Source organism: Strigops habroptila, chromosome 8 (assembly GCF_004027225.2).
Source record: "Strigops habroptila isolate Jane chromosome 8, bStrHab1.2.pri, whole genome shotgun sequence".
In the NCBI taxonomy this organism is placed as follows: Eukaryota; Metazoa; Chordata; class Aves; order Psittaciformes; family Psittacidae; genus Strigops; species Strigops habroptila.
In genome coordinates, this window is record NC_044284.2 from 56,076,619 (window position 1) to 56,091,493 (window position 14,875).

Genomic DNA, 14,875 nt, shown 5'->3' on the forward strand with positions numbered 1-14,875 from the left:
GGACACAGGGGCTTGGATCAACCTGGTCTAGTGGAAGGTGTCCCTGCCCATGGCGGGGAGTTGGAACTGGATGAGCTTTAAGGTCCCTTCCAACTCAACCCATTCTGTGATTCTCTGGTCTGCTTATCACGTACAAATCCTGAACGGCTACACCTTCAGAAGCATAAAAGCGATTGACAAGATGCACCTATTGCTTTTTCTGCTCCACGCTCGGGGGTCGGTGCCTTGCCCTTACAACTACAAACATGCCCACTCGAGTAATGCCAGCGGTAAGCACCAGGGGAACCCCCTTCCCCCCCTCAGCGACAACTAAGGGGCGAACCACACAGCGGCGAAGGCCCCTTAGCCGTGAGCCGAGCCGCGGTGCTGCGGGAGATAAGGGTGTCCCTGCAGCCGCCGCCCGCCCTCCGCCAGTGCGGGGCGGCCTTCCCGCCCCAGCCGCGCCGCCATGCCCGGAAAACAAACACAAACACAGCGCTCCCGGGGGTGGAGCGAAGCGGCACCACCATTTTGGGACCGGGGGGAGCTCCACCGCCCCGCTAGACGGCGGCAGCCAGCCGGGCTCCCCACCGTCCCGCTTCCCCTTCGCCCCACCGCGGGCGGGCAGGACTCCCCCTCCACGGGGCCGGGCGCGGCGGAGCGGGGCCTCGCAGCTGCTAACCTGGCCCGGTGGGGAGGAGTGAGAGGAGGAGCCAGGGCGGCCTGTGCGACAAAGCCCAGTGCGCAGGGAGCTGGTGACCAGGAAGCAGAACAGCGCCGGGCTGCCGTGGGGCGGGCGGACCCCACCGGAGCCCGCTGCCTCACGCCACCCCCCCGGGGGGTGGGAGGCCAGTCCTGCCGCCCCCCCCGGCTCGGGGGTCGGGGCGGCTGTGGAGCGAAGCGGGAGGCGGCCGGGCTGCTGCTGCTGTTAAGCCGCTTAAGGGCCGGGGCTGGCATGAGCCTCCCCGGCGGGGCGGCTGCGGGCTGCGCGCTGCGGCGGGGAGGCTGAGGGCGCGGAGCCGCCGCCGGCGGGGGCTGGCGGTCCGTTCCTGAGGAGGCGGAGGAGGCGGCAGAGGGGGAGCCCCGTGCCCAGGGGGGAAGATGGGGAACTGCCTGAAGTCCCCAACTTCGGATGACATCTCGCTGCTCCACGAGTCCCAGTCGGACAGGGCCAGCTACGGGGACGGGGCTGAGCCGGATCAGGAGCCACCGCCGCCATATCAGGTAGGGGAGGGGGCGGGGAGCGCCGCGGCGGCGAGCGGAGGCCGGTGGAGGTGGGGGGGGGCATCGGGAGGCGGTGGGGCCCTGGGCAGAGCGGTGAGGAGGGGGTCGCGGGGCAGCCGCCAGGCCGCTCGCCCTGAGGGCCGGGCCGGAGCCGCCGCCGCCGCTCCTGCGCTGGGCGGCCGCCTGAACCTCTCCCTTTCCGCTCACACGTAGAGGGGGGGAAGCCGCTTTGTCTCCTCCAGTCTCGCAGCTCGGGCCTCTCGGCAGGCGGGACGCGAGGTTCCGGCGGGGAGCGCCGGGCGAGCCGGGCTCGTTGCCGGGCAGGAGACGGCGGCGACGGGGTCCCGGAGGAGGAGGTGGAGGTGGGGGACAGGCTCGTCCGTCCAGTGCCGCGTCCTTTGTCGCCTGCCCGCGGTGACATCACTGTCTGGCGGTGCGCTGCTCGGTGACGCTCTAGGACGGGGACCGCGGGCGCCTGCACCGCCCGGGCTTTGTCCCGGCGCGTTCGCCGCAGCCCGGGCTCCGCTCCCGTATTTTTAGCAGCATCTGATCCCCCAGTAAGTAACTATCCCAGCGCGGCGGATCCTATTTCCCTTGGCCGTGTGGGGCACCCGCAGGGAAGTGTGTCCCATTGTTCGGTTTTGTCCCCATCTCTGAGAGAATCTGTTAATCTACATCTTTATGACGAATCAGAGGGGGGGAAAATACCAACCACACAAAAAAGCCGGGTATTTCCTTATATCGCTTTCCTCACAGCGGAGAGTAACGTTGATGTGGAGTGGTGATGATGTTAACGTGAAAGCCCTGCTCTTGGCCGCTTCTGGGAGGGATGGCCGCGGAAAGGGGAAGATGAACTTGGGGTTGCACTTGTCTGCTCTTTGTGATTCGGTTGTGAGACGTTGGAACAGGCTGCCCAGAGAAGCTGTGGCTGCCCCGTCCCTGGCAGTGTTCAAGGCAGGGGGTTGGAACTGGATGAGCTCTGAGGTTCCTTCCAAACCGTTCTATGATTCCATGATCTCTGTCCCCATATATAGAAATGCATATCGTAGAGTCATATGGCCCAAAACAAGCCATCTACAGTGAACGGCTGTACAGCATTAAAAAATGAAAAAAAAATAAATTTAGTGGTATAACTGCACATTTTAATTTTAACAGTATTTTCCTATCCATGACAATGGGATATGTTCCAGAGAAATCTATAGAAATTACAGTTGAGACACGAATTCTGGAGGGTGGCCTGAGAGCTCTGTCTTTTCTAGGATGGGAGTCATTCGATAGTTGTAGACCTTGACATGTAATTAACAAAATTGCAGGAAGCATTTAGCCGGGCAGACGTGTAATCTACAAACGCTTTGACAAGTTCAAGAATTAGAGCCCTGATAGGAAGCCCCATAAGAGTTGAAGAGAAGCTGCACACATAGTAGCCCTTGCTTGGGCAGTGAAGCTGTGCCGGTATTGCTTGGCAGTGTGTGGCTGTTTGTTTTGTTTGGGTGCAAAAGCTTAGCATTAGAATAAATGTCATGATGTGGGGATTTTTTTCCCCCTGAATTCTGAACTAAGTCTGCTGAACTCCAATAAATAGAAAGTGCTTGGTGGCAGATTAGATATTTTTAATGGTTGTGGTGTTCTAAATTAAGCCTGAATTGTCCATGCAGTTTAGGAATGCGTCCTATTTTTGTCATATCGACATATAAAGTTTGACTGTTTGTGCTATTTATTGCATTTACATCTGTGATTCTAGGCAGCCTCGTAGAGTTGATTTATCTCCCCTTCCCCCCATTCTTTGAAAACAACCTGTTACCTCTTATAAGAGAGTATATGCCTTATGCCTTCTTGTGTGGATTTCACTGTAGATAAGTATTCTTCCTTGTTTTTTTTCTGTTTAATTACTTTTTTTTCTTGATGAAGAACTTCTTGTTCATAAGTGTGGATGGTTGACTGAGAACATAGTAGACAGTAAAATAAATGAACCTACAGGTGTCTATTATCGAGCGAGTCTATTCATAGCAAAACTTCTTTCGCTCAAATAGAGCTGTGTAGCGTCAGATGATGTGCCCACAGGCACTTGGCTGTCTCGAACATCTCCATGGCTGTCCTGACAACCCTCCGTTGATCCTAGTAATTCCTAATGCTTCACTGTAAGGTAGCATTTGTGTGTCTCATAGTCAACATTCAAAGCTATTTTTTCCACAGATTTTTAAACACAGCAGTTTGTGACTGGAGAGAAAAAAAGGGCCCTACCTACAATATTATGCAGCATTTCATGCACTTTGAGGTTGAGAGGATGTATAATTTCAAATTTGGGGGGGTGTGTGTGGTGTGTTTTGTCGTGGTTTGAGCTGAACCCAGGACAGTTTACAAGATGCACAAGCCAAACTCCAAAAGTGAACAATTACTTATTCTCTGTTATTGCTGTTGTGCTAGCAACAGATCACTCTCTTGTTTTAACTTTCAAGTGGCAGCTTGGATTCAATGTTACAAAAGGGAATTGAGGAGCTTTGTCCTTGTTTGTGATAATTTCTTCTTTTACAGTGTCTTAACCAGAAGTAAAAAATGGTTATTTAGACATTAGGAAGGAAAGAAAGGAAAAGGATAAAATGCATTTGAAAACTTGTGGCAATTAGCAGTGTGTGCAGGAAACTGGGAGATGAACAATTTGAAACAGAACTACTGAAATTTCAGCTGTAAAGTGGACATGTTTTAGAAGAAAATAAATCTGGTATATTTGCTTTGCTTGGGTTTGCAGCAATGATGTGTCAGCTTCCTGGATAGATCTTGCAAGGTATGAGAACTAGGAGAAAGGAGCTTGTTGGGTGAAGATACACAGTTGTAGAAAATTACTTCTTTATTATTTTGACATTTAAAATGCTTGTTCATCTTCTGTGACAGGGTTGTGCCATGGGTATCCATATGGGAATTCTATTAAGCTGTAATTTTTATTTAGCTATTGATTTCTAACCGCAAAATGCGCCCCTAATAATCATTTCAGCATTGCATGTCAAATTTCTTTTATCAGTGAGTGCTATTGAACTGCCTCTGTGAAATTCCTCCTTCCAGAAGTGAGATTGAAAATTGGATTGGCAATATGGACACATGGAGTAGCAGGGATTATAACTTCGCTTCAGAGGCTCTGCATATACCTGTCTCTGCTCTCAGTTTCTGTGGCAGTACATGTTACAAGCTACGGCAGAAAGGCTTCAGGGGAAGCATCTTTTTAAACAGGTATCTGAGTTAATGAGAAAGTGGTCCATTAAAGCAGCAGACATTTTCCAGTGCATGAAGCTTAACGGCTAATCTGGGAAATAATTAAAACACACCAAAGAAAAAAAAAAGTGTGTTTGTGTGGTGGGGAGAAAGGAAGTGATTTCAAAAGTAGACCAACATTTTCATAGGCAGATGCTAATTTTGGATGCCTCCATTTTAGAACCCAGAAATTACAACTGTTTTTCTAAGTGCTAAGCACGTGCAGCTCCATTTTTAACCAGTGAATCCGTGATGAGGAAAGAGTTAGCCTCCGTTTTGCTTTTTCTCAAGCCCTCAAAATTGAGTTTGCTTTCAAGTTTGTTTTCCTTTTCTGTGTATGACTTCTTTGCCGTCTGTTGGCGATATGCCTTCTGCTGTTTTTCCATACAAGTTCACTGTTTTTTTTCCAGTTTATCTTACTTCTAGTAGTTCTTCTTAGACTTCATTTTGCAGAACAGATGTGCCCCTTTTCTTAGTCCTTGTTTCCTATTTCTGTTCTTAAATAATTCTTTAATAGTTGCAGGAAATAATTTGCCAGTTTATGAGAATTTGGAATTTTAGTGAAGTACAGAACACTTTACATCTTCTCACCCTAAGCTTCTAGATGGTACTACTGTGGACAAAGGACGCTGCAGTCTTTTGTAAAAGATGTATACCACTTGCTAAACTAATAAGCTAAAAGTGTGAGAAATATGTGCAAGTTCTTGGTATTGATACTGAACTCATAAAGCATGTTTGATATGTTGATGGGGCAGATAGGCTAAGAAAATACCCCTTTACCTGAAGAGATCCAAAGTGTGCTCCAGTACTTAGTACCACCCTGTGTTGTCTTATACATGCAGATAAAATGTTGCAGTGGATCTAGTGGATTTTTTGTGGCGGGATTACTTTAAAACCTTTTGACCTGGATACTCCTTTGATGAGGCTGTAGGTACAAAATGAGAAGAGATATCACAGACATGAGCTTAACCCAGTGTTGTGCTCCCATAATGTTCCAAAAGCTGTTGGGGACCACAGGTTTTGAAAGCACAATTTAGAATGTCTCGCAGTCTCTCCTAAACTGAGGCCTCCTTAGGCTTCCTCTGTTAACTGAGCATCACCTGTATGCACTGTACCCTCATCCCTGTCCGTCTGTCTTCATTCCTGCCGTCCCCAGTTCAGGAACGTGGCACAGCAGCCTGTGATGACGGTGCTTAGGTCCCTACTAAGTCACTCTCTGAGGTTCTCTCAGCCTGACCACAGTCCTGAGCTTATCCAAGACACTGAAGAAATCCCCAGTTTGAACAGTCAGAAAATTTTCTTGAAATAGTCTACTGCATTTCTGTCTGCAACGTGCCCCTGGGGATGCATGTGTTGGATATATTTTGCTCAACAGAGAAAAACTCCTTTTATTATGCTCATCATGAATCAAATCTATTAAATCAGTGTTCTGATGCTGTCTTTTCAAAGGCATGGTAATTAGTATCATTAAAAATTGCAAACCAAATTAATTCTGATATAGGAGTTGCACCCATTTATAGAAACATCCATACAAAATTCTCTTGAGCCGCAAATGAAATGATTTATGATCTGTTATTGCATGTATTGTATGAGAAAGAAGACTACGATAGTATAACGTGTTATAATTTGACACTGAGTGGTTCTGCAAAGCTGGAACCAGAACTGTTGTTAGATGTTGGAACAGCATAAGAGGAGGAAAGATGTAGGGGGAAAACATTACGTACAGAAAGCTATCCATGAACAAAAGCAAACCAACTAGTAAGTTTACTTTCATATAAGACAAATGAGTCTATTTAAAAATTGCCTAGGCAGCTCTTGCCCTTTTCTCTGCTTGTCTTCCACATCTTCGTGATGACGTGCATGAATTACAGTTGCATTTGTGGATGCGAACTGAAATACTGCTCCAGTCCACAATTCATCAGTCTGGTGGAAACTTCAAAGGGCTTCAAACAAGAGCATGTCTTTGTTGGTGTGTTGCTGGCTAGTGCCTTCTGGCAGCAGCGCCTTAGGTGGAGGTCAGCTTCAGTGAGGAGAGTAATGGAGGAGCTGAAGTTGAGTTTGCTGCATGGATAAGAAATGGTAGAGTGAGACCGTGACGTTTTGTGTTTACCTGTTTTCAAGAATAAGTTAGCTGAAGCAATCTTACGTAACTCATTCTCAGAAATGAACAAGTGCTATAGTGGTATTCTGGAATAATATTGCTAACTGTGAAAGAGAAAGCACTAAGTGATAAAGTCATTCCTAATAAATAGGTGTGATATAATTTAGATGGCTGCATTCAGAAAGTCTGTAAGCCCCCCATGTCTTATGGTGCAGTTCTAATAAATTATTTGTATGTGCAAAGCAATAATATATTAACATCTGTATAGGGATATACAGTTCCTTTATTCAGACAGTAATGAAATATACATAATACAATGAACTTCATTGTGATAGCATTCAAGATTGTTTGGCAAGTAAACAATATGCCATGGCACTTCTTATTCCTTCCATGTCTGAAGAACTTAGCAAGTTGTCTGGAGAATTGTATTTCTGGTAGTCAGTGCTATGTGGAAAGCTTCCTGAGGGTGCTAAGTCTAACTTCTTTTCTTGATAGCAGTTAGAGAAAACTGTGCACCTGTATTTCCTGTTTTAATGCATACTGGTTTCAGCATAGCTTGCCAGGCTGGCTGATTGATGCCTGGGGAGGGCAAGGGGAGAAGAGAGGAAGGAAGGCAAACCTGAACATAAAAGATGTCAGATGGTATCACAGAGTTAGATAACTTTAATCTTGAAAATAACCATTCATAAACTGTTTTTAATGAATATTGTAATTCTTTGTCTGGTTAAAATAGATTTTTGACTGCAGTTGGTTATAAATGTGTTAGATGTGGCTAGAGGAAACGGGAAGTGTAAGCTGATGTTTGAGTTCTCTGTTATCTTTCTGTTACGAAAATTAGAATGGTTTCTAGACTGTCCGTTGTTGAGTTGGTAGTCGGTAAAGATCTGTTCCTAACCATTCTGGCCAGAAGACTTTTATTCCAAGAGGAATTTTGAAAAAGAAGAGAATGTTTATAATCACATTTATACTTCAGTACTGCTTGCTGTTCTACGTGAATTTCTGAAAGAAATGTTGTAAGTTGGATCAAGATGCTGTTCAAGGTCCGTCCCTGTTTTCCTGTGTCCCTGTTCATCACTTCAACAAAGAAAAGAAGCTTGGTTTAATGAGCACTTCTGCAGATCCTCGTAATGGTTGTAGTCAAACTGGTTGCAGAATGTAAGGTCAAGAAACTAAAAATAACAACACTTGCTAGTGACAAACTTGTCTTCCAGTCTTTGTGCTCGTCCTTGTTATTGCCTCCCCATAGACACACAGAGAGAAACGTATTTATATTTTGAAGAGGTAATGGTCTGTGGAATAGACTAAAGCAAATCAGCCGTGACATTTCTATGAGCTAATGAAACAGTTCCTAAGAGACCAAAGAATTACCAAATGAGCAGGTTTTTAGGGATGTCATGGCTGAGTTAGAATAAAACCTCTTCAGGGGAAAAAGCTGAAGAGTCACCGTTCTCTGGCTTTAAAAGGCAAAGCAAGCTTCAGTCCTGATTTAGTCTACAAGAAAAATTTGCCCTGACGTTGTAAAGGTTTAGGAAGTGAAGATGTGTCTTACTTCTTGAAGGTAGGATGTACTTTTGTAGAAGATGTTATCTTTCTTGTTGTCCTGCCAGCTTCTTGAGGGGGCAGCTGCAGCAGTGACCTTTCCCAGCAGAGCTAGAGTCATGTGTAGCTTCTTGCTGAGTAAAACTGCGCTGTGGACTTCAACCAAAAAACCTTCCACCTCCAAAACTAAACTAAACAAAATCCACGAAAAATTACTCTAGCAGCCCTAGCTTAAGCTATCGTCAGTCATAGTTCAGTCTTCTGTTTAGTTTGCAACTTTTAGCAAATCACTGATCTGTGCTTTAGTTTCCTCACTGTAATATGAGGAGTAAAAGAGTAATAAAGTTTATCTTTCGTGCAGGCATGCTTAGTAATTTAATTCATGTTTGTAAAGTGTTCCATGATAATTTGATTGTGATAAAATAATATTCCTCCATTACAAAATGAACCTCTGCAGGAGTTTACAACAAAGTTGCTGATGTAAAGAGGGAGCTTTATCGGGAGATCTGTTTAAGGCAGTAGATAAGTCTCCTAAGGTCTGTTTTGGAATCTGGTAGTTCAGCACTTATTTGGCAGCCCATGTTCCAGATGCTCGATTAGTAGGAATGAAGAGTCCGTGGAGACGGTAATAAGAAATCTTGCCTAATCAGAATGACGAGTCTTCATTACGCTGGGAGATTGTGCGTTCTTTCAGGCAAGCCAACCCAAACAAGCGATACCTCCCTCCCCAAAAATCTAGGACCACCATGTGTTTAGGAAGGTCTTGTGCTTCCCGTATGTACCATTGGCTCATTTCTGGGGTATGCAGCTGTTGCTGGCTGTACATCTGGACTTCGATTTCTGAACCACGGAGAACAAAGTAGTTTTATGTTTTGAAGAGATAATGATCTGTGGAATGGACTAAAGCAAATCAACCATGACTTTCCTATGAACTAATGAAACAATTTCCAAGAGGCCAAACGGTTCTAGAGAGCAGTTGTTTTATTTACCAGTCCTCCATAGGAATCCGCCAGCCGCTCTGTTTCTCATCAGTGAAGAAGAAAGTCAGAATGCCAGTGGCATAAAAGCTGCTGGGCCACGATCCACGCGCAGTGACACGGACAAACAGCAGATGCGTGCAGCAACTGGAGGAGGAGATAAAAGAACTGTCCTTCCAACCGCAGTTGCGTCAGCCAAATCACAACCAGCTGGTTTATTGCATCGGGCATTTCTGCTGATCCACCAGAATGCTTCACACACGTGTGTGCACGCATAGCATTGTATCAAAGGCTGGGCTGATTTTTGAGCGTTCTCATCCTGCCTCTGTTTTTAGCCACTGGTGTAAGTTTAGGGATGAGGTAGACCTGAGGTGCCCGGGGGAGGACTGAAACTGTTGGAGGAATGAGAGAAACTGTGACTCAGGAAATTCAGTTCCACCCTGAGCCCCAGCATGCAGTGATGAATGTGCAGACTATTATTCCTGCAATACTGAAACCTGTTTCCCTTGATCGTATTTTTTGGACACTGGAGAGGCCTCTGTATCCTCTCATCTGCTTTTTCCCCACTCAGAGCACTTCTAGAGGTATTGTTCAGAAGCAGTCCTTGTATAGAGTTCACTGAACTCCAAGGCCAAATGCCTTTGAGGATGAGGCACAGCCTCATCCTCAGTCAAAGACAAATCTCGGCTGGCTGACAGTGTCGAGTTTTCCAGTGCTTGGGATTATAGCTAGTCCATGTGCCATTAGAGTTTGGACTGCTGAGAAAGGTCCCAGAAGCATCAAGGAAACGCCTGGTTTATGACTAATAAAATTTAATGAAGCTGTGTGAATATCCAGTGGTAAGCAAAAACCGTTCAGTCGGTGCTGGTTTGGACAAAAGCAAGGAATCTGCTATCCTGCAGCCATGATTAAAACCATTAAATTTACCAGATACTGCCAGTTTCTAATCTTTGCCATGGCAAAACTGCTTAAAAAACGACAGGCTAGAACAGAAGCCAGAAATATATCTGTAATGTAGCTATGTATACTTGGACAGTAGTTCTGTAGAGACTGTAAGGTTTCTCTGTAGTCCTCACCACTAACGCTCTGTATGGCTCTCCTGCTGATTTGTATACAAGCTCTAGCCAGAAGGAAATGGAGCAATATTTATCTGACTTGATTTATTCCCCTAAGATGTATATTGGTAGTGGGGGATACAAATCTCTTATGAGTCAGTGTGCGGACGTTGCAGAGTTGGATGAGGCTGGGTGCTCTTGCCCTTTCTGCTTCAGAGCTGTGGGAGACTTATCTAAGAGATCAAAGTACATCAGATTCCATTATTTCAGTTATCTACGGGACAGTATAATGCATGACTACTCTGGGATGATGCCCGTGTCTGACTTTTATTCATCACTGTAATTAAACCCAGATACAGAGTTTGTTCTGTGCACTGAACGTTTATCACAGCATTTTATTAACACAGTTATCGAAATCTGTAATTCAGACATAGCATAATTTTGCAGTGTAGATGAAGACCAGTATTTATTTTGCCTGAGTAAATTAATTTTATTTAAAATTCAGAAAGAGAAGTAATTGCTCTCAGGTTTGGAGCACAGGTGCAAACATTGCTTGACTACAGACATACCAAACTGCTAAACTGGTTTGGTCTGTACTGTTGCTTAACAGAAAGCAGTTAACTACTATATTCAGTGGAAACTATATAAAAGGCTCAGATCAGCAAACTAATGCTCTAAATTCAGGTTTAGTTAAGACACTGAAATCAATATTTTGACACCAGAAGACTTTATTTTATGCTCTACAATAGTACTTGCTTAATTGCTGTTGCCAGTTTCTGATGTTTTGGGATTTCCCTTGGTTGTTTTCTGTTTAGGTATTATGATTTGTGTTGCCGTTGCATCCATATATCTTCAGTTTAGCTTATGAAATATGACCAAGTCATTGCTGTAGTGTCTGCTTCACAGAGTTCTGTAATATTGAATCTATATATTTGGAGACCTTGAGGCAGTTGCAGATTGTCCAGTGGAGAGTGTCATCCTTGAAAGTATATTGCCCTTCTTGGAAGGAACCAGTATCACTTTTAAAATTCAAGCAAAAATACTTAATTTAAATTAACTGCTAATTCTTTTCTAGGTTAGTGCTTTTTTTACCTCTTAGTTCCTGGGTCTCTGGGATTCTATGGGCTGTTTTTGCAGTGCTCACAAGAGCTAATAAAATCCCATCTGTAGTCACTGATCTGAGAATACAGGTCCACATCTCTACCTGGTAATTTTGGGGGATCTGCAAATCAGAAACTAGTAAGAAGTGCTGCATAGTTACTATTACCCTAAGGTCTGTCCTGAGCTAAGGAGAGTCCTCTGCCTGCCCTGATAGAGGCACGCCTTTTTAGCTAATGGCATCCACGTGATGCTGCAGTGGTTATGATGGCCAGGTACCCTGGGTTGATAGTGGCCTTTGGCCCAAACCTGAGTGAGATGCTCAGTTGCTCTCCCACTCCACCCTCAACTGGAAGTGGTAACGTGGTAGTTAATCCATTGGAGTGGATTCATATGATGACTTGCCTGGAACTCTGCTGGGTTGTGTATAATCCTTCCAGCCAGTCATCTGTAAGAACCAAAAATGAGGTGCAAGGAGGGATTTTACATGAGGTCTGAATTTAGACAAACTCTCTGGAATTTCAAAGAATCGAAGTTTTATTTGCTTTACTGTGTGGCTAAACTACTAAGAGTAAGTATACCAAAGAATGCCCATTCTTTTTGTAAATACAGTGGGTTTCTTGATTTACAGTAGCTGGAGTCAAGGCACTTTGGAGACAGTGTTTAATGACTAACTAGTTTATTTTTAAAAATACTATCCACACAAAATGTCATGCTTCAAGTAATCTTTGTTTTCCTCTGCAAACCATATTCTTGTTCAGTGAGTAACCTGTTTTTTTGTACTTCCCAGAAGAAGCAAGATGACCTAGATCTAGAGCTTCCTGGGGAGAAGTTCACTTCACCCTATATATAGCTTCTCCTGAAATGTCTTTATGTAGCTGCCACCTACTCTGAGCTGATAAACTGAGGAGGAAAGAACTATAGTTTTAGGCTGAAGTAGGAAAGGAGGGTGTGTTAATCCTTTGTATTTTTTTTGAGTCTATGAAATTCATCTTGCCACCAGCTGGATTCCAGCATGGCAAAGGCCAGACTTCCAAACTCCCAGCTAGAACACACAGAACTCATGTTTCTGTGTCTCCTCGATGTACTGTGGCTGAGAAATGACCAATTACCTCTTGGTTAACGAGTGAATTGGATCATGCCTTTGTGCTGGCAGGAGTTTCTGCAGTGGACTCTGAATGTGATATCCTGGGGTCAGTGTGTTCTTTGCTCTGGTTGGATCGTGCAGATGGAGATTCCTCCAAGCAGCGCTGCTGGCACGGTGGTATTTTTATTGGAAAGCAAAACCTGGGAAAATGGTAGTAACAACTACATAGCAGATGCTACCAAACAGGCTGGTGGTGTTGAGGGATCAGACAAGTGTTTCTATCTCAGGGTAGCAAGTCAAATGGTGAAGAGTACTGTAGGCTGAGGGAAATTTGTCCGTCCTTTTGTTAGTGTAAGGCATTTTTTTTTAAATACAGGGGAGTTTATCTGAGTCAGTGCACCAGCAACTTAAGCTATTTGGGTTTCTGCAGCCTTTCTGGGGAGAGAAGAGTACTTTCTGTGTCCCTAAAGAAAGTGCTGCTGCCCAGGGACACACGTGCTCCGCTCCTGGGGTCTTTACCGCACCAGAGGTGGGTGCCAATGGAACCCACTGGTGCTCCTCTGCTGGGGTGTGCACATCTCTGGCACATGAGGAAACTAGCATCTGTGTTTGTTTAACTTGATTTGAGGCAGGATTCTGCTCCAGCACTTAAAAATAATGGCTTTGACAGACACTGCTCAGGAGTGAATGTAGCCGAGGCCAAAGGAGAGGCTCGGGGGCTATCTCTGTTCAGCAGACCACAAGCAGAAACCAGGCGAAAATGTGGCGTGCCTTGTGATCGGTGGTGTGTTTTTCCATGTTTCTGGCTCAAGGAGGTCTGATCTAACCATCTGCTGCTGCCAAAAAGGATTGCTTTGCTTTTCCCTCCCCTTTTCCACTTGCAGCCGTATGCTCTGCAGTTGTGACATGGTGGCTTTAGTGCTTATCTCATCCCTTAGTGAGTCAGCTTATACTCTTCAAGTGTCTGAAATGGGTGCTCTTGCTCTTATTTTCCTCCTGTCGGATTAGTGAACCGAGCTGACTTCCTGGTGGTGACAAATTTATCTGCACTCTGCCATCTACGTATTGTATTTTATTTTGTGACATCTCGGGGAAGGTCTAGAGGTGTATCAGTTACAAGATATGTGCTATCACCACCAAATATTAAAGGAGTTTTGGCTTTTCCATATTGCAGTTAAGGATCTACTTGGACTTATTCCATGCATGCTCTGGTTTGCAGTTGAATATCTGATATTGGTTTGGGTAGTGAATGCGTTGGGAATGGTCTGTACATGAAATGCAGTGTAAAAGTGCTATTTTGAACCTCAGTGGGATGGCGATTTCAGTTGGAGGGAGTTATTGCTGCAGAGCAAATCTCTGATGTGGACAAAGCCTTAATTCTGTTTCTCTTTAATGGGATCTTTCTGTTTTAAAAATAAAACCAAACCCCAAACCCAACAAAACATAGTAAAAGAATATAAATCTGTCTACCGCAACCACCTTTTAAGATGCTTGGATGCTTTTCCTCTCTATTTTATTTTTTTTTTTAAAAGAAGCTTCATTAGTGTTATCTAACAGTTCATGAGTATATTTGGTTAAGTACAGGACTGGATGAAGACTTTCACAGCCTGTTCATGTTGTGCAGCAGACTGTGGTATCTCTTGGGACACAACTGACTACAGTAATGTCATTCATCTGCATTGTGGGGTGCTGCTCTGCCTCTTTCCTCACACAAGCCTTCCAGTTATGATTCTATGGATAGTTTCCAAAGTCTGAACATAACTTGGCAAGCTTTGTCACTGCTGTTAGGAGTTTGATTACCTTTGTGCATATGTATGTGAGGACTGCCAGTGTATGTGGCTTTTAATAAAACAACTTCTCCATTGTCTGTAATGTCTAGAATTAAGAAATTATATAAGTATGCAAATGCAGGAGCAGAAATTAACCTGGCCACCTCAATTTGACTGTCCTGGTTTTTATGTTGTGACTCCTTATTCTAAAGTGGCATCCTCAGGACAGACCACTGGTTTTCTATTGAGGCCAGTCTTATTTAAAGCAAATTGAGGAACAAACCCCTGTTTCAAGAAATAAATTTGAGAAGCAAATCTTACCACTTCTTCATGTGCCTGCTTATGCAGCATTACCAGCATCTGTAATTTCTGTGGTAATGCCATGCTTTTACATAGCTGGAACTCTATTGCTTGGTACCTTCCTATTTAGTTTCCTGGATTCAGAACCAGTAATGCTGAACACTAGCAGTAAATACAATCTTTACAGGTTTTTTTGATCTCATAAACTAAGTTGTGCCCGGCTTAATTTTTGGCTTGGAGACCTACAAAAAACCCCAAAAGCCACAGGAGATGGGGCTGCTGGGATAGGGCGGCACACCCTTCCTTGTCAGTCACTGGTGAGCAAGTGGCCCAGCATGTTATTGGGGCTGTGTGGCACTGCAAAGCTGTAGAAATTGTTCTCTGAATGAGTCTTGCTTGCTGCTGCTAATGTCTCCTTGGTTTATTTCACAGAACACTCTGGCCAGGTTTCAGTTTGAATACAGTAATGTGCTTCAGCTGGACAGAACACAGCTATTTAAATT

At 44.6% G+C, this 14,875-nt stretch overlaps 1 protein-coding gene across 1 annotated transcript in view; it reads left to right on the forward strand.

The window, feature by feature from the left end:
• Positions 1-483: 483 nt before the first annotated feature.
• RNF11 (ring finger protein 11) overlaps positions 484-14,875 on the forward strand; it is a 34,397-nt gene continuing 20,005 nt past the window's right edge. The window contains exon 1 of the mRNA XM_030494226.1: positions 484-1,203. Within this exon, the coding sequence (XP_030350086.1) occupies positions 1,081-1,203 (123 nt within the window). The 5' untranslated portion in view covers positions 484-1,080. The remainder of the gene's footprint in view (positions 1,204-14,875) is intronic.